Below are 20,787 nucleotides of genomic sequence, written 5' to 3'. Positions count from 1 at the left end.
GAGTTGAGTGCTTCTGGTTTTTCTTATACTTGATTTTGACTGGCATTCCAGTAATGTATTTAAAAAGTAATTTATTTTTTCATGCCTCACAGCCTTTTGTTTCCATCTAGATATTAAGTAAGCTGTCATGCAGCCAATGCATTGAAATATTTTTATTCTTCTACACTTATTTTTGTCTTGATTGGACTTTCATAATGATGGTTTGCCACCCAGGGCAGCGTATTTAATTAAAGTTTAGTTTTTTGTGGTTTTGTGCATAGCTCCTCCCCTTTATGGTTGACCACACCCCTTCCCTTTGACCCCACCCATCCAGCGTCTCCTGCAGCCCCCCTGTGATTTGAAGTCACCAGCCGCCACTGGCAGCTCCCCATCAGCCACTGGTATCTGAATGGTGACGGGACTGTCGGTGTTTGGTTGTAGACCCCTTCAACCATTGGTGCTGGCTGAACATTTACAGGGACTAAGGTGGCATATTATGGCATGGTTGATTGTATTTAACTTTCTTCCAAGTTCGGCCATTTGCGCACATGAGTATTCTTGTTTGGCACTGATTTGACTGACACTGACTTGTGATCTGGCACTGATTTGATTAGCATAATAAATACACGGCTGCGGCCATTCCTTTCAAGTGTGGCGTGTGATTTGCAACATAATGTGCATGCTTATTTTCATCCAAGGCAGTGTGAGTGCATCTCTGCGTCTTTTATATTGTTAGATGTGTTTTCTCTTGTAATATTTGTTGTTTCCATGATTAAACGAAATAAATATATTTTGAAGAAAAAAAAAATAGTGTTCTTGAAAGCAAAGGGAACAACTGGCCAGCGGCTGCAGGCAGAGTGGGGATAATGTACTATTCAAACTCTCTAACAATGCAGTTTTAATTAATTTTCGGAAACTAGTGGAGGCAAGTCTATCTTATACATATCATTTAAAGACTGAGAAACATTGTCAAAGGCTACAATACGGTTAATACACGTTTATTACATAGGCCTCAGCCTTCCAAGATGTGGAACATTACTTTTCACACCGTGGAACTGAGCAAAATGTGGAACATTTGCATGGAAGCTATTTCGCTTTTGCTGTTGTCAGTAATACATTCAATTAGAAAGCTCACAACATTGTTGATAATTGTTTCTTCATACTTAGTAAACGTTATAAAAGTCTAATAAAGTACTATGACTCAGTATTATGAACCCCGGCTGTAGGGTTATTAATTTGCGAACAAAAATTCTTAACAATAAATGTGAGGCAGACGAGACCCTTTTATTTTTCTCAATGAGTTTTTAAGACGATTATGTTAACGGAGAACATTTCTGATGTATACTTTACTCACTGCAGATTCTAATACTTGTTGGGATACATGCGCATTGGTACAATCACTGGACGTAAAATACAAACGCTTTGTAATAAACTCGGGTTTTTAAACGGAACTGTTAATCCCGAAAATTACGGGTAAACGAAGAATATGCACAATCGTACATGGAGAACCGAGCATCTTGCACCTTATTACTATTCCTTTGCAAAACAGAAAGAAAGGCAACTACATTACAAATAAACACTACTGCTGCTTCAGCTTAGCTTTACCAGAAATACCAAAACACTACTGTGTCAGTAAGCAATCGTTATATCCCCGCCTGCCCACAAGGTACTGGCTGAAAAGAAGGGCGAGACAAGTAGCGTATAATGAAGGCGTGTGCTGACTGGCTGTTTTGTTTCCGGGATTCCAGTCAGTATAGTGGTCTGGTCTTAACAACGTTCAGTGCAAGAAGGGGGGAAAAACTCTGTCTTGCGGTCAGCATGGCCCCCGGAACGGTGGTTACATTTAGCGAATGTCTCACAGAATGGGAAGAGTTGGAAAAGGATTACCAGCAGATTCAGGTAAAGGAGCAAACTACTGCCCCTTTGTATTTTGATGCCACTCTCTAGTTCCATGTCATTCACACCTCGTTTTGGAGGAGTCACAATTAAAGGGCTAATAGTTTTGTTACTTACTATGTTTTTTTCACATACTTTGTGTTATTTTCTGCTTTTCTTTGTTGTTTAACTTGTGACGGACATTTATAGTTGCATGCTTGCACGTGACTTGTGCCTCAAGTGTTAGATGTTGAGTGATGCTCTTCTTGCAGGTGAGTCCCGTGTGTTTTCACTGGTCAGACTGTTTCCTGAATGACCGCAGTTTTATTTTGTAGTGCTGTTTTCATTTACAATGCACATTAACAGATCCATTTGACAGAGGTGGCATAACTAGCCAAATCACCGTTTGTGTAGGAACATTATATTACTTACATTTCAACTGCCTTTGCAACGAATTTGGCTTTCGGGCCACTAATGTAATAACTGATCTCACACAGATTGTTTTGAGAGTGATGACTTGCTTTTGTTTGGGGACACATAGTCCCCTCAGGTTACTTATACTGACACAATGTATTTCTCTTTTGGGGCATAGTATTCTCGCCAACGCAGTTTGTCCGTAAGAACTAGGTAGCTGAGTGTGAGTGGTGGTGGCTTTGGGAAGCTTACAAATGGAATTTATGGAAATAACAGTTTGCCGATATGATCGCAGTGGAGTGCACAAACTTTTATCTGCTCTGTGGTTATGAGTAATAAAGCAAATTTGCGTATGTGTCGACTTTCACAATTTCAAGCGTAGTGCTGTGATATTGGGGTGGTGGATAAAATTGCATATTTTTGCCCACTGATTTTTTTTTCCTGAAAAAAAAATAACGCCATATTAAGGGTGAAAGTACTCTATCTATCTGAACAAAATGGGTCTGACCTTTAATCTTGTTTTCTTAAACATTGCCCCAGTTCTCCACATACTCCTCAACAGGCCCCGATTTTTAGTTAAATTTTATAAATTCAGTATTTCTTAATCCCTCCTAAAGCCCATAACTTTTGGAAAAAATGTGGCGAGTTACCCTTAATAAGTAAAGACAATAATTGAATTATAGGTTTCTTGCAATCTGAAAATGCTTATTCATTCACAATCTATTATTCTGTCAATGTCTCGGGTTAATACTGCTAATATTTTAAAGGGTTTCTGATCATTTCTGGCTTCATCCATGATTTTGTTTACATCTGTCTTGATTCAGTTGAGAGCTGTGTCTCCACCCCGTAGTGGTGTTCTCACTTTTCCTAATACTTCATTTGTAGACATCTGTATATTTACATCTGCCTTAAATTCCGTTAATCTTTGTTTGACTGTTTAATAGAATCTGTTAGGCACTATTATAACTGAACACAGAAGTATTGTACCATGTGTTTAGTTGTGCAGCGTAGTGACCTTTGCAGTATATTCTTAACCCAAGTTCCAGGCATAGGCCAGATGACTGAAGTATCCCTAAGCCTATTGATTTTATTGATGAGCTTTAACAGAAACAAGGAAAGGGTAAAACTGTCAAGTCCATAATGTTTTAAGTAATGGTAAAAGGCAACAGTAATTAAGAACAACTGGAAATTAAAATATTTTCCCTTTGGACATCTGACACTTTAAAAGGGTACAAAGCATATGCTGTAATCATGTAATATCAGGAAAAACCCAATAGAACAACATTCATTTATATAATAAAGCTGTATAGTCATATTCTGCTAGTAGCACATTTTGTCTATAATGCAGTGCTTACTCACATACAGAGCAGTAGTGCTGTTTTGTAGTATGTCAAACTTGTGTAAGTTTTACTTAACTGCTCCTGCACCTCCACTGTCTTATGTTTACAAGCTCATTGTAACATTTTAGCATCTTTATCTGTCCATAATCATTCTTTTCAGCATAAAACCTGATGGGTGCTGTGCTTCTTACTTGGTCTAAAATTTGTAAAACCCACTTCTTTCCTCTGCGGATTGCCATTAACTGTTAATATGTCATTCTTACAAGCTGTTGTTGTACTACTAATAGAAATTCTGTTCAGAGTGGATCACATTAGCTGTAGCAAGGAGTTTGATCCCAAGGGCAACACTAGCATTTGCCCATCCGCTGTCTAGAAGTCTGACAGTTTACAAGTTGTAATTAAGAGTCACAGTCGCAATCTCTTGATGACTTTTATAACCTGCCTGTCAAACAGCTCTGTTTTTGTAAAGGTAGTAGCTTTACAAAAGCAGAATAGTTTGATAAACAGTTTACAAGTTATCTGTAAGTGATCTCTTTCACTGAATGACCGCTTCTCACCCATCAGATTTTTTTAAGGCTTGTTGCACCTTGCACGTTGTCATCCATAGCAGTTGCCTTGTTTCCCCACCTTGGAGATGACAGTAGCAAGAAAGGCATCTGTTCAGTCCTGCCCTGTTACACTTCTTATGACTTACTGTACAAACAGTTGTCTTTATACCATAGCAATACTAGAGTATTTTACAGAAATTTGGACAAATATGTAGAAAATTGGTTACAGTGCTTTGTTTTGAAACCTAGGTAGTGTTTGCTAATCAGTTGTGTGCCTATTTTCCACCGTCTTAATACAGAGACCTATAAATTGTGGTTTTAAATTTATAAAATCAAACTTCTTAGATAAATAAACATGTTTGTTGTGAACTGAAACTAAAGATGTGTATGTTAAATACTGAAAGGATAATCTCTAAATATCGTAACATGTAACTACTTCACCAAGCTCTGTATACTGTCTAATGTCTCCTGCCTTTGTGTCTGACCATGTGAATTGTGTGCCTCTATTAGGGAGCACCATGAACCATTGTACATAATCACTTTGTTTTTATACTTTGTTTTATACTTTCAAATGTTATCTGTGTGATTTTGTTTATTTGGAGCTTTTCTCCCTGGGCCTCTGCTGAAAATGGACATATATCCAGTCGGACTATCCCAGTAAACAAATGTAAAATAAATAAAATGTTAAAAAAATGCTGCAAAATTATAATAGTTAATTTAAATCTAAAAAAGAAGACAATGACTTTTCTTCATTTTGTTTCTAAAATACAGTAAACTGTAGTTTTAATTTTCCCCTGAAAGATAACCAGTTTTCTGGCTGCACCTTTGATAATGGGATGTGATGAAAGTAAAAGAAATAATGGCTAACTGATGTCTATAATCTCATTGTTCTCGGGTGCATACACTGCTTAACACTGCTTTCCTGACAAGTCATATCAGTTATCCAGTAATACTGGTAATGAAACTATCTTGCGTTGCCAAATACAGCCTGCATTCGCCCCTTAGAGATAGCTACTTTCTTTGTGTACATCTGAAGTTAGACTGTGATGATGGGGTGTGTGTGTGTCTTTCGGCTTTTTCCCGGTTAGGGGTCACCACAGTGGAACTCTGGTCCACTAATGATTGGTAGTTGATTTTTACGTGCCGAGTTACCAACTATGACGCACAACCTTCAACGAAGGTACGCCCATTCACGCATGTCTCCATGCAGAAAACGCTCTAGCTGAGAATCGAACCGGACAGTGTCTTGCTGTGAGGCGACAACGCTACCGCAGCACCACCACCGGGGGTTAGACTGTGATGATGGTAATAGAAGTAATAGCCACTGTGTTTTATTTCATTTTATTTATCTCAGACGTGTAATACCATTCTCCCCAGAAAGCCATATTAATATTTAATGGTGTTTATGTAATTTTAACTTGCTTTCAAACAGTCCGCATTAAAAAAAATTGTAGCATTGGGTGTAATGGAGAACGCTGTACCCTATATAAGTCCATTTCCAGAATAGTGGTGATGTGGTTACAGAAACATGCAGAGTTGTCTGCTACACTAACCACCTTGGTGTTTATTAACCTCTCATGGTCAGGTGGGACAGACGGACTGACAGGCTAACATAAAAAATACCAGGCAAACTCCTAGCAGCTTCATGCCCTAGTTGAATCATTCACTTTCATTTTCAGCTGTTTTAACCAAGTGCTTCATACTTCCCAACCATGTGGATCAGAAGTATGACCCCCACATGCATTAATCACCCTCTTGGCAATTATTACTGCTGCACACCTGCCAAAAGGAATTTAAAGATGTGTCCCATGTGGTTTCTCTTTTCAAATGGCAGTCTTTCGCAAACAAGGAAATCACAGAACCCAGTGGGTGCTGCATTTGTCATGCAGTGAAATGACACTGTGCGATGACAATAGTGTGATTAATTCCTTGTGTTTGTATTGTACGTAGGCTTTTGTGGGCTTTCCCACTTTTATATGAATTACACATGCAAAAGTCAGTCCCACTGTTTTATACTGGCATTCTATCTAAGGTTGTGTTCTCTGCATTAAGCCAGAATAGGCACCCATTGGACTGAATGAAAATCGGTACCAGAAATTTTTTTTTCCTTTAAGCCAGAAAACTCGGAATTTATGTTGTCATTCACAGATGTTATTTCAGCCATCACAGGTGATCAATACATGTTGTAATGCAAAGGACAGGATGTGTAACCCAGCCACCCAGAAGAGTTGATTTGGTTTTAGTTAATTGCAATTTTGCATGTATAGTCTGCCCGTTATTCCTCTTAATTGAGAATCTACAATTCCATGATTCCTCTTAATTGAGAATCTACAATTCCATGATTTCCTCAACTACTAATACTGTTATGAGTACTATTAATATCCCAGTTTCTTTATAGAAGCATATTGTTGGTCAGTGGATAGGAACTTGTTAAGGAGGTAACAGTTAAAGGCAGCTATGCATGGAACCTACATTTTATGGGAAATTCACCTGTCATGAATAGAGGGGAAATATCCATTTTAAAAGCACTGATAGTGGGTAGCAGATGGAATATGTTACATTGAGTAGGCTTGCATTCCTTAAGCTGTAGTTGTAGGTTTTATAACTTCTGTTAGAAATGTACAAGGAATATAACCTCATTTTGTTTTGAAATTTGCAATAGTTGATGATGTAGTCTATATGATCTATTTGCTGTGAGTCTCAAAAAGAATTTAGAATTGGACTGAGTGAAGTAAAAGTTTGGCCAAATGCTGTTTTACAAGAAGTTGACGTAGTTATTAGATTACACAACTGAGGTGTACATCAAAGAAATCTAGCAATTGGTAACTGTTACCGGCAAACTAAAACGAATAATAAAAACACTTTATTCCAAACACCAAAGCATTAAATACCTTTTGTCTCACATCTTCAGAGATTTCATTAGAATTGAAAGTGCTGTGCTTTACAAAGATATATACTGTAAATGTGACTTTCAAAGACTGGTAAATACTAGACTGAAACACTGAGAACATTTTTCACTGTTAAAATATAGTGCAAAAGTTGTCTAAACTATTTTAATGTGGTTTTAACATATGTTTCAGTAAAATGCTCTCCTGCAATGTCCTATATGTAATGCACCTAAAGTCAGTGTTGCTAAACCATCTAAAATAAAGATATTATGTAAATATTTTAAAACCATTTATAAGGAAGAAAGCAATCGTAATAACTGATTTTTTTTGTTTCAGCAATCCTAAGAATACTCATTAATAATAACCTGGTCATTCAAACATGAAGAGAGTGATTTGCAATGTAGTGTAAGCAGCCAATCTGCTAGTAAAATCATCCCATCTCACATCGTGATCCAGTTGTTCAGTTACATAAAACAATTTTTTATACTGCAAACAACTTAGGTTATGCACATACAGAGCACTGGTTTCTATTTCAGTATGAATGGCATGCAAGTTCTCGTAGATGCACTGTGACAATCTTTTATAAAGGTAGAAAAGCTTCCTTGTATAAAAGCTGTCACAGCCACTGCATCTAAACATTCACCATTCCCTTACTGTTACGATTAATCCTTTCAGAAGCACCAAATGTTCTCTGTCTTGGTCTCTTAACAACAAATAAGAAGTGGTATGTATGGTCCTACAATAACAGCATTCATGAGAGGGTAGGTTCGTTTAGCCCTTTGTGTACCGCTAGGTTCTGCAACCAGAGTTTGAGGTCCAAACTTCTCTTGTTCTCAAATTTGGAATAAATGCTGTACACTTTAGTCAAACCTTCATTGCCAAGATTTCCATTGGTCACAAATTAAATGTTATAATTTTATTTGGTATTATATGTTAAAAGCATGACTGAATTTAGGGCCAATTTTATAATTCCAACTGCTTAAATTAATATTATGTACGTTTCATAGAATGGGAAAATAAAGTACCTGCTGGAAATAACCTGCTGAGCAGTTAACTACTTTTTCACTGTTGTAGTGTCTTTCGATAAACAGTTCTTTAACTTTATCAAGTCGTACTGAAAAAAGTGTTGTTCTCAGAAGTCAGTCTGGATAGTCTAACAAAGTGTTCCTTAAAGACATAATTTTTAACATACATTGTTTGGGTGGTAGTTAGAGCAATGCAGGGAAAATTTAGCAAATATTGGTTTCCTGTGAATCTTAGAAGATCTATTATTAACTAGTGTCATTCCATTTTAAAGTAACATCCAAGTAATTTGTAACATTGTTTGAAGTAACTGAGGTAAATGTTAGAAAGCGGTGCTACCATTAGGGCAATCCTTAAACAATTGGAAGTCCTGCATGGAACTTGCCCATATAAAAATAAATCATCATCAAGTTGTCTATAAAGCCTGTATGCATTTTAACATTAACGGTTCCTTTTTATTATTTATTTATTGGCATTTGTTTACTGGGAAAATCTGACTGAGTAGTGCCCTTTTTCAAAGGGGGCCTGGAGAGAAACACCCCATTATACAGACATCACGGGCATCTTTTGCATTGTTTCTTCTTTTCCAATTGGTGCAATATCATTAGTATGCATAGACTGTTAAGGTTTTACATACGAATATTTATTACTATAAAGACTTTTTCAAAATCTAGGACATGGGATGATAAGAGGTTAGAGCAGCCCAAAGAAAGGGAAGGGTATGTGCAAGGAAAATAAAGGAAATGAGATGATTGGGGAGGGGGTATAGTTGTAATAACAGTTCATTAAGTTTTGTGCAGCAGAGAGTTATGGCACAAATTCCTTTAACTATATTAGTACCAGTTTAACCAGGGGCAGTGCAGGTTCAGAGTCCTATATCATGTATTGCTTTAGCTGGCATGTAAAGTCTTTCAGGTTGCAGACTGTCCTTAAGTGGAATGGAACTGTATTCCAACTATGACCGGTGCAGTATGAATACAGGGAGTATCCTGTGTCGTTAGGTTTAGGTATGGAAAGTAATGATTTATCAGTGGAGCATAGAGATCTTTTAGTGTAAATGACAGAGTGAAGAGGTGGGAATTTTTCAGGGTTGTGCAGTACTTTGAAGGTTGTAATTGAGCAGAATAGCGAATTCTTTAAAACTAAAGTGGCTTGAACTAAAAGAAAGACAATGATGTGCTTTATATTGTTGAATGGTTGCAGGTTTGGATACTTTATAGTAGCAGTGTTGAAGGTTGGCTGATAGGAGTTGAGAATGGTTAGGACAGAAGAGGCATATAACAGGGTGGGGAGTGGAAATAAATGGCTATGCTTTGTCTAGCAGAGTCAGTAAAGTTATGTTTTAATCTATAGATACGCTCCAGCATTTGGTGTGTCTTTATGGCTTGATGAAGATGGAGATCAAATTTCAAGTGGTAATCTATAATCACACCTAGTAGTTTGCTGTGGGGGTACCAGTTCTGTATTGGTGTTATTGAATGACAGTATATTAAAGGCAGTTTTTTTGGGAGGAGAGAGAGTTGGGGTGAACAGTAATAGTTATTTTTTTTTATTCAAGAGGAGTTGTGAAATGTAAAAACAAGCTTCTGTGGAGAAGGATTTTTGGGTGAGTGTTTGGAGCATGTGTAATCACACTTTGAACATCTGAGGAAGTTCTTAATAGATTCAAAGAAAAAAAGTGCTTACATTGTTTTGAATTGTGATCTTATTGTTTCCATTAAAACAGAGTGTGCATGCTAATTGCTGTCATCATTTTGCATTAGATTCAAAAATAGGGCTGAGGTTAGAAGACCTGAATTTCTATTGTGATGTATTATATCTGTGAACCTTAGAAAGGCAGTGGTTGTGCTGCGAGTCTGAAACTGTGCTTTGAGGGTGAGAGGAGGTAATTATATGTAGTACGTTGAGAGTGAATTACATATTCCCAAGATTTTGAATGTGTGAAAGAATTTCTGTTCTATAGTTTGTGAGCTTGGTTGATGAGCTGTCTTTATGGAGGAGTATTACATAGGATTTTTCCATAAGGTGAGGGCATATTGTTCTTGGTTAGAGCAGTTTGTTAGCCTTGTATATCATGTCTCAATTCTGTCTGCAGTGAGTTTAAGGTATTCAGATGGAAGCTGATCAGGAGCAGTTGTCATATTGGGAACACAGGTATTTTTTAATTGTAAACATTGGCACTGGAGTGAGTATGAAGGTCTGTTGTGGGCTCGTTGATTGGGGTGGGATGGCTGGATTTGTAGTAATATTGTTTTGTAGGAGGGGTTATTGTATTTATAAAATGTGATTTAACTGTGAAGCAGTGGTTTGGGAGTTACTGGTTGGGGATAGGCTGGGTTGGGTTGGTTTGTTTGCAGGACTGATCAATGTATTTATGGATTTCCAGAATTTGTTTTGGATTTTTTTAATGAAATTTGGGTGCTGCTATAATATTTGTTGTTGCTATGGTTCTTTAACTGCCTTATGTTATTGTAGCGATATTTGAGATTTGGATTGTAGCCATAACTTCCAGGTGTTATCTCTAAGTTGCTTTGATTTTAGTTATCCGAGGGGGTGGTTTGTTTTTAACTCTGTTTCTTAATAGTGCTTGCTCTGCTAGGATATTCTCCAAGTGGAAGAGCTTTAAGTGGAGCCCAGATGACCTGGAGCAGGCTGGAAGTAAAAGTGTGTTTATTGAAGTTGCTGAGGTGTCTGTGATGTAGTAATGAACCATGTGGGAATTCTTTAGGGTGTTTGATTTTTTTTTTAATTTCTCCTAAACTTTTGGGTTTCTAATACTAGGATGGGAATTCACCCCATTCCTAAGTCAACGTATGATTAAAATTCATGAAATCAGTATTGTTTTCAGTCTTTAATGTTAGCCAAAAGTGCTCATCACAACATCCCCACTGTGCCCAGAATTGACTCCTCCGCAAATTACATGTGTTGTTAGCATATTTAAATATGACTGTAAATTCTTTTTTTTATGAGACCCTTTCCTCCTACTACCATTGGAACTGTCTTGGTATCCTTCTTCCACACTGACCTTGTTTCTGCCTGAAAATCCTGGTATTTTATAACTTTTTGGGTTTTTCTGTACATAAGACACTGTAATCAATGGGTGTAGCAATTTCAGTGATCAATGCTACTTTTGTCTTCTTTTCCTGGGCTATTAAATCTGTTTTTCTCACATCTGTTTTTTTTTTTTTAAGCTGTTGGCACTGGGTGATCCCATGTGATGTAAACTTCATCATTTTTATAATGCTTTGGATTTCAGGTTTCCAACACTTCTCAGCTACTTCGATATTATAATGTTTACACAATCCTCAATGCAGCAGTCTTGCCACAATACTACACTTTTAGTATACAGTCCTTCTGCCATTAGTGTATTACACTTGGCAACAAGATGTGCAACTTTTTCCAATTCTGTTTTACAAAACGTGCATTTGTCTGTTTCTTCAACATGTTCATTGGCCTTTATAAACTAACGTGTACATAGTCCGCTATCCTGGGATGCCAGTATTAACCTTTCATCTTTTGATTTTAAAATTCCCCTCTCCTTAACCATTCCTCTGTTAAATAATGATTGACATGAGGTTGTTCCAGGAATTTTTTTGTATTTTCACTGTATATAAAACTGTATTTATGCATTTTCCACATTTCTTGCCTTCTAATCTGGTCCTTCACCTTGTTTTGCACCTTGGGTTGCGCCTGATTTTTATCTACTTCTGGTTTGAGTTCCAGTCCCGCTGGACACAGATATGCTTCTGATAAACTAAGCAGGGAAGTCAGCTTAGACTTGTTCTCCTCGTGTTTTCAAACGTTCTATATGTTTGGATCTTGTGAGACCTATAAGTATGTATGCAGTCTTATGATTGCAGATCTATACATTTAATTAATTTTGAGGCGGCCCATACCACCTTCAGAGCAGGGAATATATAATCTTGGTATACACTGATTTTTCTAAATCATTTGATAAGCATGAGGCATTTTTCTTGTCTTCCTGTCCAACTGATCAATACCTTTTGGGGGTAGTCAATCTCCCCAAACTTTGTTAGAACAGGAAGAGTAAATTGGTTTATAGCTTGGACTTTGTTCCTAGATGTAAGAGCTGTTTCCAATATTCATTTTAGTCTTCTAAAATATTCCTTACTAAGTTTTATTCACATTTGTCCATGTTTTATTGTTGATCCTTCAATTCCCAAATATTTATATTCTCCCTCTTGCTTAAGTTCTTTTATATCCCATTCCCGTCCAAAACTGATTTTTCTTGGTGCTGCAGCTTTCCTGCTTTAAAGGTTGCTTTTGCACATTATCTAGACCAAATGCTATTCTTAAATAAACTGAGAAAATTTAGACCATTTGCACTTGTGCTTTCAGTTCCACATCTGATGAACTATAGAGTTTTAAATCATCAACCGAGAAGCTAAATCTTTACACTTTGTCTCCCAGAAAACAGCCATGACCTAAACTACAATCTATTATGTAGAATAGCTTAATGGGTTAAGATCAAGACAAAAGAACAGTAGTGACGGTCACCCTGGAATATCCCCCTTTGAATTTTTATCCCTGGGATAATAATTCGTCTTCTATCATGGCTTGGCTACTTAGTGGTTTGCCACTGTTTCATGGTCACTGTAATGTAATCCATCAATGTAGGTTGGGTGTATCTTCTACATTTGTAAGCACTCTTTTATCCATGAATGTAGGATTCCAGCCAATGCTTTTTTGTAGGCAGTTCTCCATTACGACTTTATTTAACAACAAATAATCTTTGCTCTGCCTGGTTTTCTTTTGTTACCCTTCTGTTCTATTGCTACAATTGAGTTTTCCTATAAATGACTAATAAACTCTGCTGGCATCAAATCCAGTGTATAGTTATACATCGTTGGAAGGCAAGTTGCTGGTCTGTGTTTTTTTTTTTTTTTTTTTTTTTTTTTTTTTTAGAATATCTTGCAGGTTCACTCTTGAGGATAAGTATCACTTTTCCTGTTAACCAGGTTGGCATTTGTTCGGGATGCTTATAAATAGTTCTTACTCAGGGCTAAATCTTCATGTAAAGACATTTAATACTTTTAATCAGAAATTAGGTACTGCATCTTGGCCTGGAGTTTTCAATTAGTAGCTTTTCTTAATTTTGTTTCAATTTCTATGGCCATTACTTCATCCGATTTCATATCATGTACACTTGAATTTCTTATTCATTCCTTTACTTCTTCTATCTATTCAATATCCTTGTTATGTTCCACAGGCTCTTCAAAGATATTTCTCCAAACTGTGTCTATTTCTTCTTTCTTTGGTGTTTCTATTCCTTTTTCCTTGTTTCCCAATTCTCTGTAAAACTTTTTTGGGTCATCAATAACTGGCTTAATTTACCTGCCTACCATCCAAGATTTTCTGCCTGTGCTGATATCTTTATTTTATTATTTGCAGTAGTGTACGATAGATCCTGGTTTGTGCTTATATTGTGCATTGCTTTTATCATGTCTGTCTTTCTGACAATTTGTGTTTATCTGTTCCCTCTTCTGTACTCTAGCAGACACTTCTTCTCATCTTAAATGCTTAGTTTTCTCTGTTCAGTGGTTCCATGAGGCCATTTGATTTCTCCCCTTCCTTTCAATTACTGCCCTGTGTTTTTGTGGTAAGACTTTATCTGTTACCAAGTTAGCTGCACAGTAATGTATCCTATTTACTTCTGCTATACTGCATGAATTTCTATTAACCATCTTGATTACTGCGTTCATTTGTTTTGTCAGAATTCTAACATTTTGGGTCTTATTGACTTTCTGTAGTCTTTCTTTAATTGATCCTAATGTGTCTGTCAGTCTTTATTAAAACGAGCAATTCTTCCATTACATCATTCCCTTCTGAACTAAGGGCACAGTCTCAGTTTCCTGTGGGCATTCTATAAAAGTTCCAGAAAATCTTCCTGTGCCATATTCGCTTCAGCCTGTATCCTCCGTTGCTCTTTCACATGGGAACTCACTGGCCTGTCATACCACAACATTTACTGCTTCAGAGCTGCCAGTTTACTGTTCCTTCCCTTGCTGTGCAACTTCAGCTGAACGTTTATACTTGTTTCCTACTGAAGACTCCAAAGCATCTTCATATGGCAAAAGATCAGATGCTTCCTGCACCACTGTTTTTTCCTTAATTTGGGGATTCATTATTGTATCATGCTCTGATGTTATCGGAGATAGATTTTCTACACTAAATCCTTCACTTCACAGATATTCAGTAACATCTGCTTCTATTTTTTAACTTCTGCTTTACTAATCTTCTGTTCTGTGTTCCCCCTTTGTGATCTTTTTTTTTTTTTTTTTCCAAAATGTTTTTATTCATTTTAAAACACAATAACTTAACAGTATAGTAACAAGAAAACACAAACTTCTCTAACAGATTAGACAATTTTGTCCAAGGAATTAAGTGATGAGTTGTCTTGTTAGTCATTGCTTTTATAGTAGCAATCTCATTCTTACAAATGTATTTCACAAGATGAATAAACTCCACTTTAAAGACAGGAGTAGATTGGGATTTCCAATTTTAGTAACATTTTTCCTTGCTATAGAGAGGATAGACTGTAGTAAAAATGTTTGGTTTTTAGGAATGACTTCAGGAACTTTGAAAAAGATAAGGGGGTTAGAATTTGTACAGTTGTCATTCCATAGAGCTTACAAATATGTTTAAAGTCTAACCAAAATGGGGAAATTATTTTGCAAATTAACAACCACATGTATCTGGTCAGCATCAGGGTGTCCACATCTCCAGCATTTCATTTCATCTTTCTTGGACGTTATTGCTAGTCTGTGTGGGGGTGAAAAAAACATTTTATGTAAAAATTTCCATGTGTATACATGCCAGAACAGGGAAGATATAGATTCCTTCACCGACTGCAAACAGTTTTTTTCTTTTTTTCTGAAAATATTTGTCTATTAACTTCAGTTGAATAATTCCAAAAAGAAACATCATCATTCTCTTTCAGCTTTTCCCGTTAGGGGTCGCCACAGTGGATCATCTCTTTCCATTTCTTCCTATCCTCTGCATCTTGCTCTGTCACACCAACCACCTGCATGTCCTCTCTCATCACATCCATAAACCTTATCTTAGGCCTTCCTCTATTCCTCTTACCTCTTACCTGGCAGCTCCATCCTTGGCATCTTTTTCCCAATATACCCATCATCCATCCCCAGCACATGTCCAAACCAACGCAATCTCGTCTCTCTTGCTTTGTCTCCAAACTGTCCAATATGAGCTGACCCTCTAATATACTGATTCCTAATCCTATCCATCCTAGTCACACTGAGTGCAAATCTTAACATGTTTAACTCGGCCACATCCAGCTCTGACTCCTGCCTTTTTGTCAATGCCACTGTCTCCAACCCATATAACATAGCTGGTCTCACTACCCTCTTGTAGACCTTCCCTTTCACACTTACTGGTACCCGTCTGTCACAAATCACTCCTGACACTCTTCTCCACCCATTCCACCCTGCCTGTACTCTCTTCTTCACCTCTCTTCCACATTCACCATTACTCTGAACTGTTGATCCCAAGTACTTAAACTCATCCACCTTTACCAACTCTACTCCCTGCATCCTCACCATTCCTCTACCCTCCCTCTCATTTACACACATATATTCTGTCTTAGCCCTGCTGACCTTCATTCCTCTGCTCTCTAGAGCATATCTCCACCTCTCCAGAGTCTCCTCAACCTGATTCCTACTCTCACTACAGATCACAATGTCATCTGCAAACATCATAGTCCACAGGGCCTCCTGTCTGATCTCATCTGTCAACCTGTCCATCACCACTGCAAATAAGAAAGGACTCGGAGCTGATCCTTGATGTAATTCCACCTCCACCTTAAACGGATCTGTCACTCCCACTGCAGTCCTCACCACTGTCACACTACCCTCGTACATATCCTGTACCACTCTTATGTACTTCTCTGCCACTCCCGACTTCCTCATACAATACCACAACTCTTCTCTAGACACCCTGTCATATGCTTTCTCCAAGTCTACAAAGACACAATGCAACTCCTTCTGACCTTCTCTGTATTTCTCCAACAACACTCTCAGAGCAAACATTGCATCTGTAGTGCTCTTTCCTGGCATGAAACCATACTGCTGATCACTAATCATCACCTCCCTTCTTAACCTTGCTTCCACTACTCTTTCCCATAACTTCAAGCTGTGACTAATCAGTTTTATCCCTCTGTAGTTACTGCAGCTCTGCACATCACCCTTATTCTTAAAGATAGGTACCAAAACACTTTTTCTCCACTCCTCAGGCATCCTCTGACTTTCCAAAATTTCATTAAACAATCTAGTTAGAAATTCCACTGCCATTTCTCCTAAGCACCTCCATACTTCCATTGGTATATCATCTGGGCCAACAGCCTTTCCATTCTTCATCCTCTTCATAGCTGCCCTTACTTCCTCCTTGCTAATCTGTTTCACTTCCTGATTCACTATCCCCACATCTTCCAACCTTCTCTCTCATTCTCTTCATTCATCAGCCTCTCAAAATACTCTTTCCATCTATTCAACACACTCTCCTCTCTTGTGAGTACCTTTCCCTCACTGTCCTTTATCACCCTTATTTGCTGCACATCTTTCCCAACTCTGTCTAGCTAATCGGTACAGGTCCTTTTCTCCCTCTTTAGTGTCCAATCTCTCATACAACTCTCCATATGCCTTATCCTTAGCTTTCGCCACCTCTCTCTTTGCTATTGTTGAGATCCAAGATTTAAAAGTTACTCTTATTGTATGCATCTAATGAGGGTACGAGCTTGGTATGTATAAAACCCTTACAAGTTTGGGTGTCCAGCCAATTGCTATTTTTCAAACTATATCTGCTGATCAAATAGTCTGCATAACTTATTTTATTAGCTGAGAGAAATTGATTCCAATATAATGGGTCACTCTTCTTAAAGTGTAACATTTTCTGAGTATCAAAAGATATCAAGCATTCATTTGTGTAAGCAATAGGAAACATAATTAATAATAAATTCTTATCTACTTGATTAGAAAACATAAGTGTGATCTTATTTTGGGTATAGTGAACATTTTCACATCTTGATACCTTTCCCTGTATTTCCCTTCTGATATCTTTGGAGCTGCTGCTTTTTTTTTTGTATTAATTAATTTTGGCTTTATGCTTTATATAAATATTGCACCATATCTGATCTCTCGTTCATTCTCTTGTCGATATTTCTTTTTTGTACCTGTCAAAAATTTCTAGATTTTGCTCTTTATATTTTCGCACTTCCTCAGTTGCTTCTTTTTCCAAATTGCCCAAGTTTTCTTGATCTGTATAATGTTTTTCATGAATCTGTTGTATTCATGCACACACATTTGTATTTGAAGCTTTTGACAGTTTTTCTTGTGCAAGTATTTTTCTTTTCTGTAATTTCTCTCGTAATCTTTTTGTATATCTTCTGTCTGGAAATTCTGGGCTTGTTGTATAATAGTAACGGTATATAATTCCTTATCTTAAATAGTCCACTCTCATCTTTAAGGATGTTTTTGACCAGTCAGTTATTGCGATTTCTGCGGACTAATACTTACTTTTACAATGGGGCGGGGGGGGGGGGGGGTCTTCCCATCTGAACCTGGCCTAAACCCATTTTTTGGAATGTTTTCATTTCTTGAGGATTCTGCATTGTCATTTTTTTCCAGTCCTGGCATCAGTGCACCTACCAGGATTAGGCAGTGTTTTATCCGATGATTTGTGCACCCAGCTGTCTGTTTTGTAACTACTACTTCTGGCCAATGAATAAAAGTTATATCAAACGGCTAATACTCTGTTAACAATCAAATTTTAATATTACAGAATGTGCTTATATTAAAAATTAAAAAAAAAATCGAATGTCCATAGTTGGCAAACAGAGAGAACCGCAACAAGCTACTAACTTGCTGGTAACTTGGCTATAACAAAACCTCCCCTTTCCCCAATTTAGTGCTACCTCTGAGTTGGTATATATAATTAGAGATGTGGGGAGTGCAGCCCCCCCATGTAGAGGGGTGTGGGGGCACAGCCCTCCCACATAAGTAGTAATCATTGAATACCAGATACTACTTATGTGGGGGGCTGCATACCCCACACCCACTAATTATAGATACCCACTGTGAGGTCACACTAAATTGTGGAAAGGGCAAGGCTTTGTTATAAGTAAGTAGTACATTGTGGTTCCTCTGTGTTGGGCCACGTGTGTTTGGTAATATTAAAGTTCGATGGTTAATGTTAGAGTATTAGCCATTTGATGTAACTTTTATTCAATGGCCAAACATAGACCTACAAAATACAGTCTATATATCAGTGTCGTTTTGGTGAGATTTTGTGAAAACAGGGTCCACCTTGTAATGGTACTCATTAAGACTTGAAGGCAAATTCAGTTCCAGCAATACTACTCTCCTTTTGCTTGCTGATTTTTTTATAATCTCTTCATTTGGAGATCATGTAGTTTAGCTGATGATCATGTGGGCAATGGGATAATCTGCCACTTGTGGCAACATTGTTTGGGGTTGATGTTAGAATCTAATCTAGGATGCTGGATTCTTTAGATATGGCCTTGTTAATGCTAGCTGGAGTATTGATCAATGGAAAGAAGCTGTATAGCCAAATTGAATTTGTTGGGTTTTCTGGGTCTGTCTTTTTGCCAGTCTGTTAATCTTAACTAGTAAGATGGTTTCTAGTCTTATGGTGGCCATGATCCAGGAGAGGATCTCTTCAGGATGGAAATGTTTTTATGAAGTGGTATGTATAGACCTACGATGGCTAGAGATTTAGGAGTTTGAGGGGTGAGATGAAAAGTTCTTCATTTTTGAAAGGTGGTATAGTGTCATGGTAAATGGAGAACTGTAAAACATTTTTGTAGAAAATAGCAACTCCACCTGTTCTTTTGTTTGTTCAATCTATTCTGAGTATATTCTAACTTGGCAATATTTCTGTATCTTTGGGAATTGGCTTTAACCAGGTACTGTGCCTATGAAGAGGTCAGGGAAGTACTGGGCTATACAGGTAGGAACTTTAGTGGATTTGTTATAGAGACCTCTTGGGTTACTACTTAGTATTTTAAGTCCTGGGTGATTGGAGAGGTATCCTGTTGCTGTTTTGGGATGTGTGGGGGCTGGTTTGGTGGCATCTGGGGTTAGATGTCAGTCCAGGATTGGGATGTATAGTCCTTCCCAGTATTAGAGACACTTATATTTGGGCCTGAGTTTACAGTTGATTTTGAAAAATGGTGGCGCATGTGATGCTTGCTTATATTTCAGGTTGCTAATATAATTAATGTTAAATAGGCTGGTGGAGACATTAGAGAAATGTGTTGTCGTATTCTTGTTTAAGTATTGTATGGTAGATGTTTGTAAGTAACCGAGAGAGAGAGACTTGTGATAGCTGGTTGAAAGTGTGACCATGGTGGGAAATGCTAGTGATACATGAAGTAGTGGCATATTTGGGATTTAGAAGGCTGTATGGATATGTGATGGTGAGTGATGGGAGGAGTGTGGAGGGATACAGTTACAGGTAGTAGATTACAAAGAGGGGTAGGCTTGATATCTGTAGGGAATTATTGATATGAATGAGAATAAATGTATATGGTGAGGAGTCTTTTTAAGTGTGGAATAGGTGTAAGAAGTTTGCTAATTTAATTGTATATGGATACAGAGGGATTGAGAGTAAAGGAGTGTAATTGGTATAGAAAGATAAGGAAAAGGTTGAGAGAGACAGAGAAAGAAATGAGACAAGAATATTAATCTGATTGTAGTGTGTGAGAGAAGATTGCATTGATGAAAGGAAGAGGCAGTTTTGCTCAGGAGTGACCTAGAGGTAGAGTTGTTTTAAGGTCTGAGTAGGAGAGGAAATAATGGAAAGCAGTATGGGAAGGAGAATAGCAGTTGGGAATGATACTAAAATATTACAGTAAATAATTTAACCAGCACCTGTGGGAATTAGTAGATGACAGTTAAGTGTATGCTCTGGTTGCTTGAGATACGCTTATGATTTTTGATTGGCTCGTATATATGAGCCAATCAAACAATCCAGAGGGGAGCCTGTTCTTTTCAATGCAGAACAGCCTGTTCTGCATTGAGCAGAAGAGGCTCCACTTTGTAATTTTTGATTTGGCTTGTATGCTGGTATATGAGCCAAATAAAAAATCGCAAAGTGGAGCCTCTTCTCCTCCATGCAGAACTGCGGGCTGCTCTACATTGAGTAGAAGGGGTTCTGCTTTGTGATTTTTTTTTTGAGTGGCTCGTATGAGCCAATCAAATGCCAGTTGCATAAGAGTGCCGGTTGCATGAGTCCCAGATAATGGGGCTTTTAGTGTAGATGGAAATAGGGAAGAGGAGAATAGAAACTGAAGCATTTCTTTGATGGTGGTAAAGTTTTTGGGAAGATATAGGGAGTGGGTGTTGCAAGGGATAGGTGTATGTGGGAAGTATAATGGTAAAGTTAGATGGGCTGAGTGGGAATTGGGGGTAGGGTAGCGAGCTTCCTCACCTTAGGCCATTTATTACAGAGAGTATTAATGATACTCGGCAGTTAGCAAAGAGATACAAAGTAGAACAGGTTTTCTTACATTTACTGAATATACACAAAAAGAAGCAACTGGCTTACACAGTGTGATTTAATGGTCAAGTGACAGGACAGTGGCTAATTTTGGTAAGTTGTCCTTGGCGTACAAGGACTACTGCTTTTTGGGGGGAATGTTGCAGCCACTTTTCCAACACAGGG

The 20,787-nt window shown here is 37.7% G+C and overlaps 1 protein-coding gene across 2 annotated transcripts in view; it reads left to right on the top strand.

The window, feature by feature from the left end:
• The first annotated feature begins 637 nt into the window (after positions 1-637).
• Positions 638-20,787, top strand: part of TMEM120A (transmembrane protein 120A) — a 499,311-nt gene continuing 479,161 nt past the window's right edge. Inside the window, exon 1 of one of the 2 annotated variants that reach the window (XM_044067697.1) lies at positions 638-682. In XM_044067697.1, coding sequence (XP_043923632.1) covers positions 653-682 — 30 coding nt within the window. In that variant the 5' untranslated portion in view covers positions 638-652. Of the gene's footprint in view, positions 683-1,668; positions 1,879-20,787 lie in introns of those variants that run through there. The other variant, XM_044067688.1, reaches the window with a different exon arrangement.

The sequence above is a fragment of the Protopterus annectens genome, chromosome 1.part0 (assembly GCF_019279795.1).
Source record: "Protopterus annectens isolate FY-2018-M chromosome 1.part0, PAN1.0, whole genome shotgun sequence".
NCBI lineage: Eukaryota > Metazoa > Chordata > Ceratodontiformes > Protopteridae > Protopterus > Protopterus annectens.
This window is presented reverse-complemented; position numbering and strand designations above follow the sequence as displayed.